This window comes from Lonchura striata, chromosome Z, assembly GCF_046129695.1.
Source record: "Lonchura striata isolate bLonStr1 chromosome Z, bLonStr1.mat, whole genome shotgun sequence".
Classification (NCBI taxonomy): domain Eukaryota; kingdom Metazoa; phylum Chordata; class Aves; order Passeriformes; family Estrildidae; genus Lonchura; species Lonchura striata.
This window is the reverse complement of record NC_134642.1, coordinates 18,351,900-18,377,148: the sequence shown is the minus strand read 5'-3', so window position 1 is coordinate 18,377,148 and position 25,249 is coordinate 18,351,900. Positions and strand designations below refer to the sequence as shown.

Below are 25,249 nucleotides of genomic sequence, written 5' to 3'. Positions count from 1 at the left end.
TGGGGTTGGGATATGGGTGGAACATTTACCAGCAAAGTGTCATAGAGATATGTAAGACTCATTTTCTGTTTGATTATTGTTTGCCAATAAATTTACCTCTGTAAAGAGAATAGCAGCAACAGTATGTTTAATTACTTAGAAATCATGCTACAAATAAAGCTTGAATTCTTAGAGGATTCATCCTCTCCAGTAATTTCCATTTTTAAGAATAAACCTCTTGAGAATATGTTGCAAGGTTTTTTAATTCTGTTATGTCAAACCTGAAACTGCAACATGCAAAGATATCATACAAAAGCGTTCTGTGTTCTCAATTGCTTTTAATGGATATTTAAGGTGTTTACTTATTTCAGGGCACCAACCTTTTTTGTAGAAACTGATGCTCGTATTCCGAAACATGTGCTGTTTAAATCAGCATTACAAAACTTTAAATCTTGGATGATGTAAAAATAAGCATAGTGAATGAAACAGTCCATGTTATCTCTCCTGTGTTCATTTCTTTCAGTGCTGGAGTCGGCAGGACTGGCTGTTTCATTGTGATAGATGCCATGTTAGAGAGAATAAAGCATGAAAAGACTGTAGATATTTATGGCCATGTAACTCTAATGAGAGCACAGAGGAATTACATGGTTCAAACTGAGGACCAATACATCTTTATCCATGATGCACTACTGGAAGCAGTGACATGTGGAAATACCGAAGTGCCAGCCAGAAACCTGTATGCATATATCCAGAAGCTGACACAGATAGAAACAGGCGAGAATGTCACAGGAATGGAACTGGAGTTTAAGGTACTGGGATTTTATGCTGTGGGTAACCAAAACAAAATGATGTAACACTGAAGCTGCTCTGTTCTCCACCACTTGTTTCCAGTAATCAAACAATAAAAGACACCATTAGACTAAAATTTTAAATCAAGATAATTCTTTCTAAATAGTACAGTTCCATTCTCAGTGGGTGTCTGGACAAGAGCCATTCAGTTAAGGGTGATTTAACCATGATGTTCCTTTATTGTTATTGTATCTTGAAATACATGTTTGTATAGTGGTTTAATACTGGAATTTGTCCAAATGCACTAATAAAGCAGACATTGTACTTGTAAAAGGTATTAAAGAAGCTTTACAGATATTTGAGTAATGCAATAGAATATGGAAAAGTGAGCATCTGAAGTTGAAATTATTCATTAATGGCTACTGAGCAGAGATTATAAAACCTGATAGCATCTCTTATCTTTTTTATACCTGGCCTTAATTCTTTTAATTTGTTTTCAACAGCGTCTTGCTAGCTCTAAGGCTCACACTTCAAGATTCATCAGTGCCAATCTTCCATGTAATAAATTCAAAAATCGCCTTGTCAACATTATGCCATATGAATCCACAAGGGTATGCTTGCAGCCTATCCGAGGAGTAGAAGGCTCTGATTATATTAATGCCAGTTTCATTGATGGATACAGGTACAAACAGTGATGGGGTCTTTTCCTTACTTATCTTAACATAAAAGTTTTCTAAATTGTTTATGTAATTATATTGAAAATAACAAAACTTAGTATTGAAATCTAGTAATTTTTTTGTCTGTTCAGAGCTTGTTTGATTGGGTGTTTTTTACAATTTTAGTAAAGGGTTTATATTTTTCCCCGTGTAATAGAAAACAAATTTGTAAATCACATAGTATCTTAAATATTATATTTTTACCTGTGTTTAAGTCACTGAGAGCTCTTAGTATGCTTTACATGCTGAAAGTTAATGAGATTTAAGCATGATCATGATTTGGACCCCTGTTTCTTCACAGTTTTTCTGCTTAAAATATAGAAATAAGAAATTATTAGAATATAGAAATAAAATATAGAAATATAGAAATAAGGTACAGGAGATACACGCTGTGTGTCAAGGTGATAACCTATGGCTTTGGAACACTGCCTAGGACTTGACCTAGCCACCAAAAGACTTTGGTATATAAACAGATGTGCAGCCCACTGGCATCTTCATGACAACATGGAGCAATACGCCCTCAGCTGACTTAAAGCAGCTGGTTGAAAAAGACATGAAAGGGAAATGGCATCACTTGCCTATCTTTCCATAGTGTAGGTGTGCCTAAGTATCTATATCCACAGAGTGAATTTTCTGAGCCTCAGCTCATAATTAAAAATAAACTTCATCTCCACTATCACCCTCAAAGGTATTGCTGTTGCTTGAAAGATGCGAAAGTAACACAAACTGTTCATCATCTTATAAAGCTGTTGATCCAATCTTTTAACATTTTGGTGGTATCTTTCCCTAGTAGAATATTAGGACCTAGAAATTCACACTCAATTCCCAAATTTTCTTCCTGCCTTACTTTTGCTGGAGGCATCAGACTGTTGAAATGAAGTTAATAAAGAAACTGCTCAATGCTATAATTCCTAAACTTAATAGATTGTTAGACAGTTATTTCTATAAAATGAACCAGCACAACTAAGTGTTTCTTAAGTGCTTTTTACAGCACACAAAATTGAGCAATTAGGGTTGCATTAAAATTTAAATAATAATGATAAAGTCATACATCATAATAGTAACAGAGTAATTTTCCTCTCAAAGTTCTAAAAATAAAAAGCCATAGTTTGATTAAACAATCATAATAAGGTTTTAATGTGCTCATTATTAACAGTATATACATTTTCTCTCTATATAATGTTTTTATATAAGCAAAGAACATGAGTATAAATCCACTTTTTTGCTTAAAATAATACTGTTAATCTACTTTTTTTTTTACATAGACAACAAAAAGCTTACATAGCTACACAGGGTCCTTTAGCAGAAACAACTGAAGACTTCTGGAGAATGCTCTGGGAACATAACTCTACAATTGTGGTCATGCTCACTAAACTACGAGAAATGGGCAGAGTAAGTACTGCTCTAATATTCCTTTACTAAAATGCTGGTTACAACAGCTCTTTTCATTAAAATATTTCATTCTTAGGAATATCTAAAGATGAGGATTTTGGTTCCTTCTCCTTTTGAAATAGGAGTGGCCTTCCTGGTGTAAGTTTTTCCAATCTGTTGATGTGTTGCAATGGACAAACTAAACATGATATGTTTTTGTGGGACACACTGAGATTCAGCAAGAGAGACCATTGCTGTCTACTGAAAAAGAAAACTTCACTTTTGCAGCATCTCCTTGTAAAAATGTTAAAAGAAAGTGTGGTATTTTTTAGGTCTAAATGTCTTCTTTGTGTTCTGTGCTGTACATTAAATTTTCATCCCCCAGTTTACAGTTCTAAACTCATTTCATTGGTACTCTGTCTCCTGGAAGGAACAAAGCAGTCTACTTTCCGGACAGGATTACATCAAGAGAAAGATGACATATGATGAGTGAAATCTGAGTTAGGCCATGTGTCTGATGGAAAAGAGATTATTCAGGACATGGCTAGTGGATGCTGAGATAGAGTTGTGACTGAGGCTGGGGGACTTGCTCCAACAAGCAAAAAGGAAGAAAACTGAATGTGGTATCAAGATTTAAATTGAGATAAAAATTCACCATTGAAAATTAGATTAAGGCTAGCTCTTGTTACTGATAGACAAAACTGAGCAGAAGTATAAGCAAGTTCAGATATAAGGCAACATTTTACTCTTCACCAACACAAGCAGCCCACATTCCTGTCACTATTGGCACTTTCCACGAATATTATATTTAGCTGAATAAAAAAGGCTTTATACCAGTTTATGGTAGTGCTCTCAAGTAATAGAAAATGTAATTTACTTTGTTATTTCATAGGAAAAATGCCATCAGTACTGGCCTGCAGAGCGCTCAGCCAGATATCAGTATTTTGTGGTAGATCCAATGGCAGAGTACAACATGCCACAGTATATTCTGAGGGAATTCAAGGTTACAGATGCAAGGGTAAGTCAATATAGCATTACATTTGTTCCCACAAGTTTAAAAGAAAATGTCTATGTCTTTCTTTTTTCTATGTTTGGGGGTTTTAGAATTTTTATTATTATTAAGAAAACTCTAGAGATATATTTTCTACAAGCAATAATAAGAAATCAGATGAAGTTATTTTTAAATAAATAGGATCTTTCCATAGGAATGATTGACTTTATTCAGCTCTAGCATCTGGGCAGCACAGTTTTATAGTTCCAAACTATTTGTGCCAAAATACATTAGATTATTTGAGGACTCTTTACTCATTTTTCTCATTTTCCCCTTGACCATTATTGGGTACAATTTTTGCAACATAGAGTGTTGTTTTGTTGTTTTGCACCACCCTTTAGGCTGAGTGAGTATGAAGGTTAATTTTCTGAGATTTTAAAACTGCAGAGCAAATGACATTCATAAGAAAAGCTGGACAAGCTTTGCACATTATAATTTGATTTTTCATGTAGCATATTTTTAGCTCTCTAGTATATCTGCAGAGTAGATACATGCAGCTGTGACCTTAGCATCCTCATTTTCATACTTCATTCCTTATCTGAATTCCTGAGTCCAAAACTGAATACTCATATAAGATTAAACATACATAAACTTTTAATATATATTTGGCATTTCTCAGACTTGATTTTTAACACTGTAGTCTGTGTGGCAGGAAAACATACTGTCAGCCTCCTTTTCTGTAGACACTGTGGAATAATACTAGTTCAAGCAAAATAGCAGGATGTAATGTCCAGGAATAATATGAGTGGCTACTCAGAGCTGCCTGTCAGCATCTGAAATATTAGATTTCCTCATGGTTAGCTAGACCACTGCTTTTAATGTGAACTTCAAGTAAAACTGGATAGTATTGTATCAAGTCATCATATGAACCTTTTGTTTGGCAAATGAGATTCAGGTGTAGATTTTTGTAAAGGCTCTGTAGACACATTTGAAATGTAGTAAGAATCAAGTAGACTCATTATCTTCTCTAGCTTATTTGTGCTTAAGAAAAGTGGAGAACAGGCTCCTAGCATCAGTCTTTAGACCCACATGCAAGCAAAGATAGTTAAATCCAATTTCACTGCAAATATCCTGATAGTTTTAATTGATTTTCTATTAAAAATCTGTCTCAGGTTGGAAGAGATATCATGTGTCATAGTTCACAAAGCTCTGATCACAAAATTACAGTTATAACAAAAAGCCATAGCTATAACCAAAGTATCCTCAAATATTGTATATTTTAAGAAAAGTCCTTTCAAGCCTTTGTACTGAAGTAGAATATTTAAGAAAGTCTGCTTACCTACAGCTGTCAAACCAGTAAAGGGGAAAATAATTAAATAATTAATTTACCAGAACTAATTTTATTTGATGTGATATTAATAAACATCTTTTGGAAAGCATTAAGCACATTGGAAGTCCTGATATAACACTGTACTATCACATGATGTTGCTTCTCAAATATTAAAAATCTGTTTATCTTGATGGTCCAAATTTTGTTAAACTCCTTAGCGAGCTGACAGCACCATCCTAAATTTTCTAGTTATGCTGGAAAACCATAACTCCTTTCAAATTTACTGGAAGAAGTGGGAAATACTTACAGAAAGATACATTATAGTTTTTTTCTAGTTAGGCTTTTGTGGCTGCCACACCCAGTAATTGAAATAGTTTGACTAAATTGTTGCACTCAAAGAAGACTAAATGCTGAAGTGATTGCAAATGTCCTCTCTCCCTTTCGCCTCCAAATCCATCTGTACTGTTACAATACCATCCATACTCTGGCAGAGTGAGGATAACGAGTCATTCCACAGGGACAAAAAATGAGGCACTGTACCTGTGTAGGCACCAGTAACAAGTGTCTGGTGTGGAACTCTCTTTTATTTCTGAAACTGAACTGTGAGTTGTTGTTAGGTGAAATTGACCTCTGTTACTGTTTCAAGTTATTGCTTCTAACTGTTTTGTACTCTCTCTGGAAACTCAAGAGGTTCGTATATTGGGCCAGTCTTATTTAAGGCTAAACTATTAATGATGGCTGTAAGAGAGTATTATCAATTCTAAAGTGTAATCAAAAGACAATTGAATATCCCCTGTGAGGAGGAAGAATAAATCCAAACGGTTGGCCACTAAATAGGATAAAACATTAAAAGCCCACTGTGCCACACAGGGATCTGAAAGCACTCATTTTGATAACTAATGGTGCAAACTGTCACAGTATTTGAAAGTAAAGATTTTAATAAAATTTGGCATTTGTATCTGGACTGCTGTTGGCAAGAATCTCATTAAAAGAAATCAACACTTTATAATGTCAGTAGCAGAGGGAGCTGTAAGAAATTGCAGATCAGTTCCCAAGATGCTTTAATGCTAGTCTAACATAGACTAAGTAACTTTAATTCTCTGCTCATTAAATAACAGAGGTTATTGTCATTTCACAGACTTGCATTGGAATACTGAGTTACTGAAATAATGAAACATACTAATAAAGTTGATACATACACACCAAAAAATAAATATTTACCATTAGATCTATTTATGACAGAGAAATGTGTTAAATTTCCAGTCCAGACAGACTGGACTTAAATAGATTAGTGTCTTCCTTACTTATTCTACATGGAAAAAGTTACTGTTATTTAGTGTAAGTCCTATCAGGGTCAGAAATTGCTGAAGGCTTTCCATCTCCTTAACAGCATGTTGCAAGTCAGATTTCAGGTTTTCTTTCATTACTTTAAAAGAATGGAAAGTTATTTTGAAGGGAATGAACCTGTACTTATGTCTTCTTGATAAATTTATATCATCTGCCTAAGTCTATCTGGATGATGCAATATCATTATGTTTTTTCGGAGGAAAAATGGGATTACAGAAACCATTATCAGAGATGTTTGTATTAACAAAATACCATTTTGGAAGTAAACATTTAGTTCTTTGTGTTGATGACCACAAGAAATCCAATTGGGTGAAAACTTTACATATTTGTTGGAGAAAAGGTTTTTACAGATACAGGCCACTAAATTGTCACAGTGGTCTAGTGGAAGTACACAGGATGGGTGTCCTCTCATGGAGTAGTTGCTGGCACACACACACACATTTTTTTCTGTTTTCCTCACTCATCTGAGACACAGGAGGCAAAATCCCACAGAACCTGAGGAAATTATTAGGGTTTCCTTTGGTTATATTTAAAATCACTTCTATATAATTTCAAAGGTCTGTAACAGCTGAATGCTTGTGGTCTAAAGAAAAAGAGACAAAGATTGTTCTTGCCTCTGGCATAACTTGCTGCTTTTTGATGGGAATCTCCAGTAATAATGTCAATTTTTCATGAGTTTTACTTAGAAGAAAGTTCAATTTTTCATGAGTTTCACTTAATAGAAGACCATTTTGAAGACATGACAAGGTAGGTGCTTAGAAAACATGATGTCTAGAGGCACTAGTTAACATCAGTAACTCATATTGCCATGATTTTGAACATTACAGTTGTGCAGATTGACAGTGTAAAAATCATCAATGTTTGAAAATGCAGAACAAATTTGCTTTATTCATTTGTATTACATTTTTCTGTGTCATGACTTTTTACATGTTAAATAGGCAGATAGCACAAGTTGGCACTTAGTAATTCCAATATCTTCATTATAAAAATAACTATGATGCTGTATTCTACACTTTAAAAAAATACTGTTTGTGTTCCTAACCACAGGAATTGAGACATTTCAATAGGCTTGTTTAGAGAAAGGAAGCCCTTCCTCTCAATTTTAACTAACTCCAAGATGTTAGTGAATTAAATGAACCATTACTGAAGGGAAATTTGTTAAACGACTGGCTTGTTTATCCATCTTCTTCCAGGAAGAATGTTCACCTTATAGAAAACAGCTTACTATTGAAGATAACATCTGCAAGGAGGGCAATGACTAAACAAGTCTTATCAGTAAAGATATTTCTCCTGTGAAGTAGTTGAGCATATCTCAGAAATAGAAAGTCAGATTAGATGACCTTATTCTACCTGATCTGTATGTAAAGGAATTTGTAGTCCACAGGATTCAAATCATAACATACCAAGAAAGTGGTATACCTTGGTGGGGTATATTCAATTATATATGAATGTTATATATATTCAGCTGCATATGTCTGTTATACCTTTGGCCTCAGTCACACTTTTTACACTAGCAGAATGCCAGACAACTCTCCTATGTAGTGTGAATGAGAATCCATGCCATATTGTCAATGGAACTCCTAATAATAGTTCTGGGCTGATACAAAAATTTTGATAGTAGTACTGCAGTTGAAAGAGTTTCCATAAATGCAATCTGAGCCATTCCCCAGCTCCTCTCAACATCCTTACTTTGTGATTGTCTTTATGATTATTTGCTGACCAATTTCAAGCCACAGCAATGATGCTTCATTTGTGTCTTTTATTAAAGGATGGTCAGTCCCGAACAGTGAGGCAGTTCCAGTTCACTGACTGGCCAGAACAAGGAGTGCCAAAGTCTGGAGAAGGATTTATTGATTTCATAGGCCAAGTACATAAAACAAAAGAGCAATTTGGTCAGGATGGACCAATTTCTGTTCATTGCAGGTAAGTAAACAAAGCTTAAAAACAAATTATATGCAGATTTGGTTTTTTTCTAAAGTTGATTGCTGATTGTGGTGAATGTGTGTTATTTAAACACACATTTCATAGGTGAACTGTTATATAATGTAATCAGAGGATCTAAAATGGAACAGCATGAACTGCTTTACGAAATGGGGACTGTTCTGTGACATTCCATTTATACAGAAATAATTCTTCAGAAATATGTGGAAACATGATTTTTTCACTTATAAATGCCTCTAATAGAGCATAAAAGCAGTCAGTACTGCAAACAGAAGGCACAAGAAGAGCCTTATCACAGACTGCTACATCTGATATTTTTTTAACTAGAAATTAAAAGTGAGGCTTTTACTTTGGTGGGAATTATTAGCTGCAAACAAGCTAGTTACACCTCGGTGGCTCATTAGTAGCAATCAAGATGAGGCAAAAAAAAAAAAAGGTAGTTATCTCAAAAAAGGGAATGGGATAGGAAGTGGTGTTTAGAAATTTTGTCTGTCAAAGAAATCATTGATGTTTGAGTTGATGAGTTCTAGCTTCAGAACTTAATGTTCATTTTTGATGTGATGACTACCCTCAATTCCTTTTCAATTGATATGCAGATGAAAATGGCTTGCATGGTGGTTTGAAATAATCCAGCATGGGCTTTTTAATATTCTTGTATTTTTTATTTATTTCTTCTGCAATATCCTAGAGTTTATAGCAGATGGCCAAAAATAATATCTTTATCTCTTATCTCTTATTTAATAAATTGTTTTCTATAAATGCCATTAGGATTTTAGATACTCATTTTTGTAATATGAAATTATTTTTGTAGATTAAATGTTATTATTTATATAACAGAGACGCAAAATACTGACACAAGTTGCAAGTCCTTACAAAAAGCCAAGTAGTGCCCCAATACTATCATGAAGAAAAATGAATGAGTTTACTAGAGCCTAGTAAACAGAGGGAGAGAAATTTTCATCTTTCCAATGTCGGGTAAACAGAAGTTGAGTTCTTTATGATCCTGTAATCTGAAAGACAGACAAAATAAATGCATTGGAATACTTGAATCCTACTTTTCTTGTGTGCCTAAAATTTTTTATAGGCTGCTAAGGAGAATAGCATTGCAGAGCACTGATTGGGATTCATTACACAAGGGAGATGAAGAACAACCCAGATAAGAATAAGCCTTATTCTTCAACATTAATGAGTTTTGAGAGGACAGGAGTTATAAGCAATATTTATGCCTTTATACTGATAAGAAAGCAAAGTGGTATTTTTCTTCTAGGTTCTTTGTACCATGTAGATTTGTCCACTTGTGACTACAGTGAATACTGCTTACAGGACATTATATATCCCTCTCAAATGGATGTGATCTTTCATAGTAAAATTATGGACTTTTATCATTGACTTTGCTAGAAACAAAGTCAAATGCAGTGTAACTAATCATGGCTTGGTTTTTAAATGTCTTTATCATTATTGTAATGACTATTTAGGGGCTGGTAATGCTAATCATCATTGCCAGTGTTAGTCAACTTAAATGAATAGGAAGTGTCCCTAGCAAATTAGTACATTTGTTTATTTCTTTCTGGAAAAAACACAAGATCCTGGATACCTATGCTTTCCTAGTCTCTGAGGGATTGTTGAAATAATGCCTCCAGTTTGTACCATGATGAGTTTTACAGTGAATTAAAACTCCTCTAGTGTCCCTTCCTTTGGGTCTTCTTTACACTCTATACAATTTTCACTTGTTTTATCTGTTACACAGTAAACATTCACAACCCACAATTCTAATTTTTTTTTTCAAAAGCAATTTTACAAATAGGTCAGTGTATTGAATTTAAAAATTTCTAGCCTCATGAGGTAGATACTTAAAACTATTTAAGAAGCAATGGGCTATTCATCTTGAAGCAAACTTTTCACTTAAATCAATATTAGATATTTATAGTCTTTTTATTCCAGGTTTTACCTCAAGACTGAGGAAGACCTTTTCCAGAATGTGGTCAAGATATATTTGTAATAATAAACTCTTCTCTCTTTGAAAAAAATCAAGACATCCACATAGTTCATTAAAGCATCTCAACTTCAGTTTCTAATCTAAATTACAAACCACAGGGAGTCATAATGCATCATGAAGGATTTCTTTACTCTAGAAATCCTAAGCATTTTTGGACAAGAATTGTTCCAATGTTAAAGTATGTTTGCCACTTTAAGAGGAACAGGATCAATTTCCTACAGGCTTTTCTCAAGACATTACACTTGAATTAGGATTTGCAAGCATTGAGATGTTTCCATATTAGTCTCTCTTCCTCATTAAGTCTCTCCTGGAGACACTGATTTTTAAGTACCCAAGACAACAAATAAATTTCTTCCTTTTGCTTGAGATTTCTGAGTAATTTCTTAAAAGTAACAAAGATTTCTCTAATGTATGATGTCAGAAACCCACTCACACATTTAGATTTTTTTTTTTTTAATATTCAAATGGCAGAGCAGGAGAATGTGAAATGGTAGTCTGCTTCCATTCTTCTGGTCATTTTCTGCGCTACTTAGATCACACTAAGGTCAGTGTGTCACTTAGTTTAGATCACAATATGGTCATCAGCTCTGTTCAAGCTCATTCCAACAAGCAGTTTCCAGGATTTTTCAGGATGTTTCTTAAGTACTAGCTGTCTAATTTACCTCATCAGGTACCTTACACTACAACTGCTTCAGATGTCCAGGACTGTTGTTACACCATATAGGTAAATCACCACTGACAACATGATATTCTGTCAAGTGCTGTGTCAGTTGTCCTTTGGCTTCAGCAATCTGAAGGCCCACAGTCCATGCAAAATTGATAAATTAATTGCATATGTCTAATAGCCCTAGAAGAGCTCTGACCTAGACCAAACACTAAAATACCCTCATACAAATTGAACATTCAATTTCCACATTAGTTTTATGAATTTGCTGGTTTCTGTCATAGTTCATATGAACATTCAAGAGTCATTCAGGATTTCCCTGTTGTTCATACTGTTCCATTCATCTGTCTGGTGAATAGGTCTCACAAATATTCAGCTTTCCAAGGTTATTTGGCTAGAGAAAACCTTGTGATATTATTACATCAACAGTGAGATGACGAGGTGCTTGGTTTCCATCCACAGAAGTTCGGACTTAGAAAGTTTTCTGTGTAGTTACCTGTCTCTTCTGCAAAAGATAATCCTCATGAATAAGTGATTGTTTAATTTTAAAAGCTGATAGCTATTGGTTTTACTGATGGTGTAGAATTTCCATCACTTCTTGAGGGTTAAAGCTAATAGCAGAAACCCAGGATAGAACAGAGAGCAAACAAACCACATATATACTCAAAGATTTTTGAGACGAATATAGACAAACATGGTAAAAGTAAAGATCCAAACTGCCAGACTTGAATAAGACCTGAATTGAGATTTTTCTCTGTCCATTATTTGAATTGGAGGATGTATGAACAAGTTCAATATTAAATGAAGATCCATACTTCTAACTTGAAGTAGAAGGTAAAATAACACAGTGAAGATGCACAAAACAGGGCATATACATGACAAACTAAAGTAAAGCAAGCAGTAAAATGCATTTTGGCTTCATTTTCTTGTGTCAGTATCATTGTTGGTTATTGGCAACAAATGTTAATATTTGCCTTCACCATGCACTCATTATTGTATATCTGGATGAACAAACTACATCACTTTGCAGGCAAGGCTTGAGAGTCTGGATACACTCAGTACATGTAAGGTTAGCTTGAGTGCTGTTATTCTTTAGAATGCAATGTGGTAATTTGCTGTGGAATTTTGCTTAGTGAGCCTTTCTCCATATAGAAATTTATACACATATGGTGTGTTGTAACCACAAAGAATTTGTCAGCCAATTCTTTCAGCATTAACTGTCAATTAACATTTGGGTTTTCCTTTTATATTATCTTCATTTTCTTCAACAGTGCGGGTGTTGGAAGGACTGGAGTATTCATAACCCTGAGCATTGTGTTAGAAAGAATGAGATATGAAGGTGTTGTAGACATCTTCCAGACTGTCAAAATGTTAAGGACACAGCGGCCAGCCATGGTACAGACAGAGGTGAGCAAAACAGTATCCTTATGCAATGGTGATGGAAAAGAAGTGGTATTTAGACAAGCAAAAATATGCACAGTTAGAGACTGTGTAAAACATGTTTACAGTTATATCTGAAGCTATATATTGGCCCTGTGACTACAGGGTAAAATCTGCCATGAAGGTATTGCAAGGACAGTTTCCTGTTATTGCAGTAGTTACTGCAAGGTGAGGAAGAAAAAGAAATCATTTCCATAGTGGATCCTAAATTATGGTAGTTAAGAAAATCCATTTGTGAATCATCACACATTTTTATTTCATCCTTGTTCCCTGTCAGAAACATGTGGTATTAAAGAAGCAGGCAAATTGTGTCTGCAGGTGGATCCACTGACTTTTTTTTTTCCCCTGGGAGCAATGTCTTGATTTTGTCTGCAGACTGACACTGTATTATTTTCATGTTTTTTTATATCACTAAGCAAATGGCTCTTTGGCCTGAATATCATAGTGGTAAATTCAGGATAACTATAGTGTAAATAATTTCTATGCTATTAAGTGTAGCATAGAAAAATAAAGAAAGTTATAAGGTGTATAGACCAGTTACCTGGGCCTGTGTGCTTGGAAATCTGTCATGTCATAAAGAATGCTTAAACATTATCAGTTAATGTGCTTGATTTTTGCCTTAATTTCTGAGCAGAAGACCTGGACTAAGCAAGAGTCAATAAGTTAGGAGAACCAACAAAAAGGGCAAGAGTGAGGAAACATTTTAGATCACACATTTATTTAGTATAATTTGATTGACACTGGCCTTTAAATCAAGTCCATGAAATTTAAGATGGTTCCCGAGAGTTTGCTATTTTCCACAAAAAAATTAAACTTGTTCAGTAGAAGCTAGGTAGTTTTACTTCTAAGAAGACTTCATAAAAGCTTATAAGAAAAATACAGATATTTATTTTTAATCTTGTCAGTCAGCCAAGTAAATCACTGTGACCATACTGGAGAGTTAATTCCATTTCTTTTCCATTACCATCATTCTTCTGGATAAGCAAAATGAAAAATGACTGCTTTCTGTCATTTTCGCTCAAAGAAATAACTAAAGTATACAGAAAACTATGCTTCTTTGAGCCCACCTGACAAATGCAGAGTTCAATTCTGCAATATATGCTCCCTCCCCCTGCTTTGATTTATTTCTGTATGCTACCCTTCATCCCCACTGCTGAAAGCAAAGGTGTTCTGTACACATTTCTTCCAGGATTCTGTGGCAAACAAATCTCTCATTCAGTGTTATAAACTGCCAGGAAACCTAATCCTTATTAAACAAAGAACTTCCATGTGGACCACACATACACTTAAAATTCAGACATATTTGTAATGTATTCTGCCACTTTTCTAATTATTCCAACTAACAGAAATGAACTATGAGTAATCATACCACCTCAGTGAAGCAAATATCTGATTAGCTTCCTGGCCTCCGAAAGAATTTTAATTGTGATCTTAACTGCAACCTATGCAGTTACCACATAGCACTATCAGAAAAATAAAAAGGCATCCCTGGTATTTTTGAGCAATTTATTTTATGGGGTTTTTTTATTTTATTTTTTACTTTTTACCATTTAAACCAAGAATGGCAGATGGAAATAAATACGTAGATGTGCCATTTTAGTGTAAGTGTTCAACATAGCGTAAATGTGCAAAAGGAAGGCTTTATAGAGGTGAGAATAACACAAAATTACAAATGTTGGATTCATCTGAGGTATAAGAAAATTTCTCACCACACTAAACTTCTGTCTGCTTCTATGTATAGGTTGAAATGTAGTCTGTTTTATGTGAATAAGGTCCTTTAGCACCATTTATCTCCTTAGGTCCTTTTCTTGCCACAGGCCTAGGTATATTCACATCTTCATCAAAGCCTTTATTACTGAAAGGTTGGGATTCCCTTTGCCTTCTTTACATGATTTTTAATCCGATGGTTTTCCATACAGAATTCCATATTCAAGCTGTGATGGACTTTTTTTACTTAGTGTGTTGTATTGGCTGTAGAATTAATTGTTTATTTTGCTACTTATTTTCAAATATGTGGGGAGAAAGCATCCTAGCATGTTCCTATCAGAAGAAAGCTTTATGTTGATATTGTTTTAATCCAGAATAACAGACTCTCAGTAGGTGGGTATATAGTCTCTGCACAAAATGAATCTGCATTCTGTGGAAAATGTTGTTGCATTAAATGAGTGTCTGTCTTCATCTGTTGTAACTCAGAGTGATTTTCTGTTGGTGTCAGCAAGTGAATATTGCTGAACTGCAGATGCCTCTGCAGTATATTTGTCTGTAGCTACAAAATATTCACTAGTATTTGAAAGAAAGTAGAAACCAACCAACAAGCTGACTTTTTGATGCATTTGTTTTCTATTTTTCTTTCTCTAGGATCAATACCAGTTCTGCTATCGAGCCGCACTGGAGTATCTGGGCAGCTTTGATCACTATGCAACATAAAAACCCATTGTGGATTTTTATTGCAGGCCCTTTAAGATCCAGAGAGCCGCTTCTGAGCCATACAATGTGCTTTAGAAGTACTTCTTAACTCTTAGCTAAGGAGCAATTATTGGGGATATATAAAATAAAAAATAATAAAAAAAAAAAAAACAAATGAACAAAGTATTGGGGATATATAAAACAAAAAAACAACAAAAAAAAACCCCACCCAACAAGAAGTATTCCATGTGGACCAAGAATTCACAGTTTAATAACCTAACCATAATAAAAGAATCCTGACCACTGAGGCGTCTGAAGGATCTCATTTACAGATACCTCAAGGGTTCGACATTGGTTGAAGTTAAAGGGAAGAGGAAATTTAATCAGAAAGAGTGATCATCTTATTCAGGATTACATTATTTTGCAAAGAGGAGTTTTGAGAACTGCAGTTCAGTGCAAGATGTTTGTGGCAAGGTTGGGTTCTGGCTTCTCAAACAAAGCAGACTCTTTACTTCAACATCACCGTTTCCCATAATACTGCTCATCATAACACTTAAGGGAAAATGTGGGAATGTTTAAAAAGAAAGTCCTTGACTTAGTTTTTTAGTATTGTAAAGATACTGCTGACCTGTGCTTCATTTTTAACTGTGTAAACTTTTTCCTTTTTTTAACAAGAGTTTATCATTCAATGAAGTGAATTAAAGAAAAGGTTGCATAACTGTTAATATTTTGGTTTAAAACTGTAGATTTTTTTTTAAGCTGTAGAACTGTTATCTGTAATATTGTGCTGTAGAAATGTTAGATACTTTGAAAATTTGCACATTTTTGTGCAGTCCTACAGTACCACAGTCTTGTTAGATATGAATTTTGTAGCTTTATTTGGGTTTTTTTCCTTTAAGAAAATATTCATTGTAATCAGTTACATCAAAATGGGGCTTTTGGTTTATTTTGGAATCAACAGGGAGGCGCAAAGTATAAAGATGCTGCTAGCACATACACACACACGCACACATATGCACATGCACACTCACACCCTCTCTTTTATATATATATATATATATGTATTACTGTCTACCCTTTTTTGACTCTGTATAGTTGCAGAGAATACAGATGGATTCAGATGCAGTTTCACACACATGCACATAAACATAGCAATCCTTACATACCTGGATTTATGAATGCATTGGGAAAGTTTTTCCACATACTACAATTATATCAAACTACAATTTGATCATCCCTGCATTTTTAAGATCCATAAACTTCTGTTTCAAAGGGAAGTGAGGAATGCACATCATTGATATTTGAATGCCATTTCTATCCCAAATAATATTTCTATCCACATTTCCACTTGAACACACACACATATGCACACATACAGAGCACACACATGCACACACGCACACAGAGTATGTGATTTAGGCTTCAAGTGAAGTTCAATATTTGTAACACTATAGTGCAATAAGAAATCATATTATTAAATGTAGGAGGTGTGCATGTGGGAAAGGTCAGTGCATATCCCTTTAGGAGGGGAGAATGTTGTAATATACTAGGTATTAAGATGTTTTAAAATTGTATTCAATAGTATACTGTCTATAGTGTGCGCTATATAATTTACATTTATCGTATGTAACAGGGCAAAGCCAAACACACATTGCTCTGTGAAATCAAACATTTTGTGGCATATAGCATTGTTTGGGGATGCTGGGGTTTATTTTAATTTTACATTTAGAGTGCCTTATATTTGATGCCTATTTTGAATAGTATTTCTTTAAGTTAGCCTTCATTTGTATTTAGTTTAGTTCGTTTATATCTCTGTTGTTCTTTTCAAACATTTTAATACATGTACCAGACAATTTTGAAAAATATGCATTTCCAGTTTCTAATCAAGTATGGATGGTAATAAATGATAACCTAAAACACATAGGTAGTCAAGGCCCTTTATCTTTCCATATTTCTAATAAGAGAATAACCTACAAGTTGGAAATCTATTTCTGGTTGGCTTTTCAAACCCACTTTGTCACTGGTTTTAGTGTTATCTGTCATTGCCAAGCTGCAGCAGCAGAGTAGCAGTAGTTGACATCAGCAGTGCTTCTGCATCTTCTTTTTTTTTTTTTTTTTTTTTCCTTTTTCTGTTTCTTTTTTATTTTTTTTTCAAATTTATATCTGGCCAAGTCCTACTCATTCACTTGTGTCAACAGATTGCTAAAGTCAAACCCTTGCTTTCAGTGGGAAGGTTCATAGGTTTATGCAAGGCTAGCAAGCCTGAGCCCACATGACATATTGGAGATTGACAGATTTTATTCCAGGAAAAAGGAAAATTCTCTAAACAGCACAAAGTACTTTTTGAGACTCTTTCTAGAATGCCATTTACATTGACCTTGGTCACCATGTGTTCTGCCGTTGTTAGTACATCAGGATCAAAGGATGCTTTCTTTGGGGTTTCAAATAGGAGCATTGCTGTGGCTTCTCCATGTGGCCTCAACATTTTTAGTTTTTCTTCCAATTTCCCCACTCCTATGAGAAATAAAAATAAGAAAGACCAAACTCCAGCAATTGTATTTGAGCACTTTTGTAATGAAAAAAACCCAAACCAAAAAAAATCAAAACAGAAATATAACTCTCTCTCTCTCTCTCTCTCTCTCTCTCTCTATATATATATATATATATATGGAATAGAAGTATTATAGAAGGCTACCTCAGAATGAGATTCTATAATTTACATCTGAACCAGAGAAGAATGTGCACTGTGTTTGTTTCTTTTCTTCTTTCTTGGTTTATATGTTGAAATAATTATTGAAATGCCAGGTTATATATTGTGGTCATATTCTTCAACTAAAATACAGAAAATCAGAAATAGAAAAAAAAGTGTCATTTCAAAAACATAGACTAAGGTACGTTCCTGCACACTAAATCTGTACAAAGATCAGTGCATTTTCCATAGCAGACTGTCTTGAAAACTCCAACAAAAATAAAGGAGTAAAAGAAATACAAAAAAGCAGAGCCAATTTGTGAGAAAAACTGTTGTACAACTGAGTACTTCTTTCAGGGTTTTGTTTCTTATGATAGGTCTTAGCATCATTGATGTGCATTCCACTTTCTGTATTCTAATATATGCATCTACAGTTAATTTAAATTGTGAGCATTTTTGTCTACATACATCATACATTTCCAAGCTTAAAATTGGTTTCATCAGCATAACCAGTACGGTGCTATTATTTACGTTTCTATGTGTAGTTATGTCTAATTTTGTAATTAGTTGCAATGGGGAAAAAAACACAAAATATATAAAAATGATTTATACAAAACTTTAATTTAGCTCTTTTTTTAAAAATTTATTTGAGTGGTTAGATAGTGGAGAAGATGGCTGGGGAAAGGAGTGACCTTCTAAGGAGATTTGCACTTTCTATATATACCTTTGTACTATGCACTGCCCTATTGATTCTACACCCAATAATAATTTGAACCCATCTGTAAGAAATTGCCTACAAAATCCACTTGTATGTATTTAAAAGACACAGAACATGTATAAAAAAGCAACTGGTTTTTTTTTTCCTTTTATTCTCTCCCATTTTTATTTATGTTTCTTTTTCTTCTTTTTTTTTTTTTTTATTTTTTTTCCCCTTGGTGCCCTGATACTCCACAGATATCAGAAGGCTGCAGGTCTCATTATAACCATCCGTTATGTGGCTTTGCCATTCAAGCTTGGAGTGTCTTTACAAAGATAATAAAAACTTGTGTTCTTTGCTCTTGTTTTGGATGCATAGACTGAAAAACTTTAAAAATTTACCTTGTAAAATGGCTTGTTAAAAAAGATACAATTACCTCTAATTAGTAGTACGCATAAATGTTTTACAGAATGAAAGGCGTGCTTTTTATTTTCTTACTTCGTTACATTGGTGGCAAAAGGAAGTCTGTATGAAAATCAGTTCTTTGCTGACACAAGTTCCATTTGTTACAGATGAATTCTAATAAAATGTCAGTGTTATGCAGCCCTGGTCTTCTTTCTTAAGCAGTACTTTTGAAATCAAAACTTGTTTGGTCCCTCTTGGTGATAAAGGAGTTTAATTGAAACTACAAAGCAGTCATTAATCTTCTTAACTAGCTGCTGGACAGTGGAAAATGCATTCTTAGGTTAGCAAATATATATCATCTTCAGCAGCAAGCTTTGAGCCAGCACAGGCAAACCCTTTGCCATAATTTCTCATCATTTCATGAGTTTAATTGAAATTACCACACTTTACATGCCTCTGGAGTTCCCCTTTGTGCTTTAGAAATGTATCACTACACTGAGAAAATAGATTCCACTCCATTGATAGGTGCAACTCAAAGAGGGTAAAATATCCACACGTATGAGGTAAATTGTACATTTTTAATTTCTGCAGATTTGGCAGCTTCTGGGGTAAATCCAAAGTCACTTGTCAGAATTCAGTCCCTGAAACTGTCGCAAGCTGTCATGAGTTTTGACTGATTTCTGTTATGCACTGCACATGCAGTGAGTGCAAATGTGAGTCTGTGAAGCTACTATCCAAATACTATGGTAGAGTTTTTAAACACGTTGGAAAAGTTGTAGATTAATAAACACACCAGATGTATCAAGGCAAGCTACAAGGGGCATGGCGTGGCAATCTATTCAAAGAAAACAAGTCTTGCTCTGTCTGCTTGTTTTGAAAGAAGGCAGGCTCTGTCTCCAAGATTACTTTGTAAGGGAATACAGTCTATTAGCAATTAGTATTAAGTATATGTTAATATAGAATTCTCTGTGCTGGAAGGATGTGCAAGACATTAACACTAAGGTGATTTCTAAGAACCTGTATTGTTCTTGGCCTAATTTCCACTTGAAGATGGTGATAACAGTGTAAATGTGAAGCCTTGGTATTCTTACAGAGGCCTATAAATGTTTTTCCACTGACTTCTGTGGATTTTACAATTACTGCATTGCAGACTGCCTTTGACTTGAACCTTTTTTGCATAGTCTGTGCAAGGTGGTTTAGAGCTGTGTTATGTAAGGGTTTCTTTAACTATCTGAGTGGCTTTAGATGGTACCCTTTAATGTCAGCATTGACTTCTTTGGATTTTCCTGTTCTGTGCGTCTAGCATGGACCATAATAAAGTGTGAAAATGAGTATTGACAAAAATATTTGGCTGTGTATGGCTTAATAACTTCTAAGTTAATGGAGTTTTAACAAAAGTTCTAATACATGATTAACACAGAAAAAAGATGCCACGTACTTCAAGATCATTACTGTTCAGAAATGCTGTTGAGATGTGAAATTAACCTATCTCAAAGCAAAGCAATAGCTACAGACTTTCAAACAAAATAACATTTACATCTTTTCTATATTATCCAATTACTTGGACCAAATTCTAAAATTCACAGAATCTTTATTGTTCATTAGTATCTCTCCAAATGGGTCAGATCTGATTCTAAAGTAATAAGTGATTTCCATCTATAAATTTACCCATTGCCTGCTTTTCCCAGTCTGTGCAGACAGAAGTGGGACAGAAGGGAGGTATTGGTAATGGAATATACTAAGTACTGAAAAAAATAATGATAAGGAATGTATGAAAATAAATTATTCATTAACCAGTGCCCAGAAGAGTTCATTAACAACTGTATCTGTACCTAGTGATCCCTGAAGAACATTATACCCATCACTGGTCAAAAAAGGAAAAGGAAAAAAATCTTTTTCGAAATTGCTGTATCTTTTTTTACTTCAGATGCAAACATGCCCTTTCCCCCCCACCGCCTCTTAACCAGTTTTATAAGCAGAATGAGGTTGACTGAAATGATTTTTCACAGACTTTGGAATTTTGAGGAAAATAACGAACAAATTTGCTGATGTGTAAGCCAAGATACCAGTGATAAATCACTCCCTTTTCCACAACACTTAATGTGAAAAAAAAATTGTATCTTGCCCATAGAATTGCTTAATTCTATGAAATAGCTTTGGATTTTGAAACTTTGAAATATGACAGCTTCAGATAACGAAACTTCAACAGCACTGGATCAAATTGGCAAAATGTCCACAGAAGACACCAAATGGTATCAATATTTCTTTCACTGTCAAAGAATATCTTTAAAGCAGTTTCAGAAGTTTAAAAGACTGATAATTTTGTCACTTTGCATGGGGAAATAAAACACTGATGGGGTGTGAGGCCATAGTAAATGGCAAAAATTTATTGTATTTTTAAAATTTAATTTTAGCTTACTTTTTTACTACATTTTATTTGGTTAATTTTCTCCCCCCTTTCTCTCAAGGAAGATCTTTTAATGCAGTGGTACTGCAACTGTTTGAAAAGTTATTTGATTCAAAATCTAAAGTATTTGAATATCATAACTATACTAATATTGAAGAGAATTTTCTCTTTATACTGTCCTGTGTTTTCAACAAATTGGTTCTGTCATCCAAATATGCTTATGAACAGTACCATATTAAGATGCAAAATGTTTTTCTATCACTAAAGCAATGAGTCAAGATAGAAGGAAACATCTGCTGACTAGCTTTCAGAGGAAAGCAGAATGATAACCTGCAAATGATACATTGTACTGAATAGAGATCATTTTGCATCTAGACTATAAATAGGATGCTTTTGAACCCAAAATGCATTCAGCTTGCTTCTATCAGCAGAAGTCTTAATTATTGTAGCTGGAACATGCAAACAACCTTTCTTTGCCAATAAAAGTACTTCATTGTATATTTAATAGCCTTATTGGATATAGAATGTAAATCTTTAAAGTCAAAACTGTCTGCTTTTCCTTCTCTCATACATAAAACAAGACAACAGAATATCAGATTTTCTTCTTTGAAAGAAATTATTTGAAAACACATCTTAATTTCTATACTTCTAATCTTCAAAAATCCAGTTTGCTCTTAAATCTAAAGGAGTTGTATAAGCCCAGCATTCTACTGTAGTGGTCAATTTACAAACACACGGAAAATCATCTATGCAGTAAAAGAAAACAAAACATCATATAGAAACTCCAGGTAGGATTTTTAAGTTCACAGGCCACATCAGCATCATCACTGACACTAAATCCAAACCAACCAGCTTGCACTGCCACTGCAAAACATCTATTTCAGGCATTGTGATACTTCAAATTAAGCACACCGAAACCACCAGAAACAGTGACTGATGTTGAGTACATCGCTGAATACAGATGTGGCAAAACAGCCATCTTTCACTGGCAACAACAAAACCATGTGCTTCTGTTTCATACACATGCAATTTTTATGAATGCAACAGCCTCTCACTAGTCCACACTTCCTAAGACTATTTTGCAAGCATTTCACACATTCACACCTCCTGTTTGAATTCCTTTCATTCTGTTTTTTCCACAAAAGTTTCCTATTCAGTTTTCATCAAATACTTATTTTTATTTTTCTTTGATTGTTTCATTTAAAGCTTAGTCCCTTGCAGATTTAGAGAACTCTTACCCAATTTACAGCACCATGCAGAAAACTGGAATGACAGATTGAGGCCCAAACCTACATACTTTAGGCTAGAGGGAGAAATACATTCAGCCACGTGGTAGAATAAGGCTGCAGAGTAAGTCTTATGTAAGCAGTAGGCATCTGAGCAGCATATCAGCATGTTGAAGTAGATCTCTCTCTCTACTTACATAAAAAAGAGCTAAAATACAGACTTCTATTTAATGTAGGTATGGGAAACAATATTCCTAGTGATATTTGGGATAGTCTAAGTTTGGTTCCTTTTTGTTTTGATGGTTGTAGGGCTTTTTTATAATAGGCAATATTTATTCAAAATCAGAAGTTAGGCTTTTTTCTGAAGTTGAAGTTTTTTGTTTTGTATGGCAACTTCTATGATATTTGGTTTTAGATTTAGAACTGAAACACTGTTGATAACACACCAATGTTTTACTTACAGGGAAGCAGTGTTCAGGGTTTTGAGGTCATTGCTCCACCAGGTATTTGTATAGGGGTACACAAGACATTAATAGAGAACACTACTGGGACAGATCACCAAAGAGAAATCCTACATGAAATATAATTGTGTTTGTCAATAAAAATGGGGGTAAACCAAGATGAAAGATGTGTGTTCTGAGTTAGGCATTTGTCTTCCTAAGTAGCCATTGTATGTAATGCCTTGCTTTCCTGGAAAGGGCTAAATATGTGCCTGCTGATGGGAAGCAGTGAATTAATTTTTTTGTTTTCATATGCACCATCAAGTTTGCATGTGAAACTGTCTTTATCTCAACCCATTTTTAATTTTGCCCATCGGATTCTCTGTCTATCCCACTGATGGGTGAAGTGAGTAAATGGTTGTATGGAGTTTAACTGCTGCCTAAGTTTAACGCACAGCATTTGGCTATAGATTTTTCTTGGCAGTTGTAATTTCATTGACATTGACCAGAAATTTCAGATTATCTTCTTGGGGACACAATTGTAGAGAAACATTGCACACCGGTGCAGAAGCAACAGAAAGAAAACAGTGGTCAAGCACAGGAGTTACACAATGGGAAACAGAATGTTATTGTTGAAAATCTAGATAAGGTGTGAGAGATAAACACTGCAACAAAGATATTAATAGTATCAATTTTAACTGACTGAAAGTCAATTTTTGCAAATACTATAGAAAAATTACAATTCTACAAATAAACCTCATAGATGAGAACTTTCACGCTTCAGTCAAGACATTGCTCTTACACTTGACACTCACATAAATGCATCACCAGCACTGGTCTCTCTGGCTACTTGAAGAATTAATCCAAAATGGAAAGCCTCTTCAATGAAATGAAAGACCTACTATCGTTCCTGCGTGCTACTTCTTGGATCAAATGCATGTACAAATACATTTAAGATAAAAGAACACATTTTAAGCCTTTTTAAAATAAGTTTAAAATTATGAATATTTATTTCTTAATGAGATATAAATGGACCATCTAGAAGAAAACAAAGTTCTGTCTTCAAGAAAAGATTTTCATTCCCTGTTTTGATATCCTTACTAATAGGATTTTAGCTAGGTAATATCAAATAAGTAATATACCAAATGCAAGATGTTTGGTAAATATCTGATGTTTGGTAATTATTTAAGGACATGTGAAAAAGTTTGTGTAGACTTGTTATGTCTGACTCATTTAACACATGTGCTCTTTAGATGTAATGGAAAATGATCATCAAGGCTCTGCACACAGGAGGAATTTTTCATCTCTTAAAATTGACAGTGCTCAAACTGAAAGTTATGGAGATAGAATGGATTTAGAAATGCTGTTCATTTATTCCTTCAAAGTGTTTTGTTACATTACTGTTTCTTGACAATGTCTTCTAAGGACCCAGCTGGACTTACTCCTTTGCCTGATTACAAAATTGTTATTTTAAACAAGTAAATAACATGTTGTGTGATTGTGCTAATTTCAGAATTGCTCGGAATAAATTCTGAAAGGACAAAAAGGCTAATTACCTGATTAAAGTTGTATTATTATATATATATACATCATCTGTTCTACACAAGATCTTGCAGGGAAAAAGGTTAGATGGGTTTTTGTACTACAGGCTTTTTGGGAGTGTTTCATCAAATGGAATGTTAAAAGCTTAGTCAAGGTATGAAGACTTTTAAATTAATTTATTTACAGAAGTAACACACAGTTAATTACACACTTGTGATTTTGGTTGTTTTGTTTTGTGTTGCTTTGTTTGATTTTGTTTGGTTTGGTTTTGTTCTGTTTTTCTTTCCAAAAGAAGAGCGATGTATGTAATAAATTCTGTTGATGGCATCCACTCTAGGTAGTTGCTGGCATCACTTCAGTATGATTTATAATTTAACCTTGTGCTCCTTTTAATAGCTATAAGAGGGAGATTAATATCAATGTGCTCTGGCTATTTTGACAGAAATTTCCTTTGGGCAAAGATTTTACTTGCCAATAAGCACACACCTGCATCAATCACTATAAAATACAAAAAAAATATTATTTAATGGGATGCTACAAAATCAAATAATATAAATTCAGAATCAACAAACTCAGAAAAAGCCTTGAAAAATGGAGAGGCAATGAAATTTAATGTCAACACAAACTTCACAAAGTTCTTCCCTCCTACCTTCATCAATGTAATAGGAATCTAAAACTATTATTGAAGCAAGTTATTTTATCAAAGGGAGGAGACAAGAAAGATAAACAAAAAACAAAAGAAATAAATATTTTTTTCTTTCTTGTTAATTAGTCATTCTCAGTATCTGGCAGAAAAGGAAACTGGGGAGGAAGCTTTGAACCAGATAACTTGATGGCTTGATGGCTTTATGGAAATGCTTAGAATGGAATGGT

At 34.2% G+C, this 25,249-nt stretch overlaps 1 protein-coding gene across 44 annotated transcripts in view; it reads left to right on the top strand.

Annotated features, from left to right (window-relative positions):
- PTPRD (protein tyrosine phosphatase receptor type D) overlaps positions 1-18,959 on the top strand; it is a 1,155,761-nt gene extending 1,136,802 nt beyond the window's left edge. For all 44 annotated transcript variants that reach the window (XM_077790475.1, XM_077790477.1, XM_031507373.2 and 41 more), the window contains 7 exons: positions 503-788; positions 1,272-1,450; positions 2,750-2,876; positions 3,748-3,873; positions 8,292-8,446; positions 12,396-12,531; positions 14,923-18,959. In XM_077790475.1, the coding sequence (XP_077646601.1) occupies positions 503-788; positions 1,272-1,450; positions 2,750-2,876; positions 3,748-3,873; positions 8,292-8,446; positions 12,396-12,531; positions 14,923-14,991 (1,078 nt within the window). In that variant the 3' untranslated portion in view covers positions 14,992-18,959. The remainder of the gene's footprint in view (positions 1-502; positions 789-1,271; positions 1,451-2,749; positions 2,877-3,747; positions 3,874-8,291; positions 8,447-12,395; positions 12,532-14,922) is intronic.
- The last annotated feature ends 6,290 nt before the right edge of the window (positions 18,960-25,249 follow it).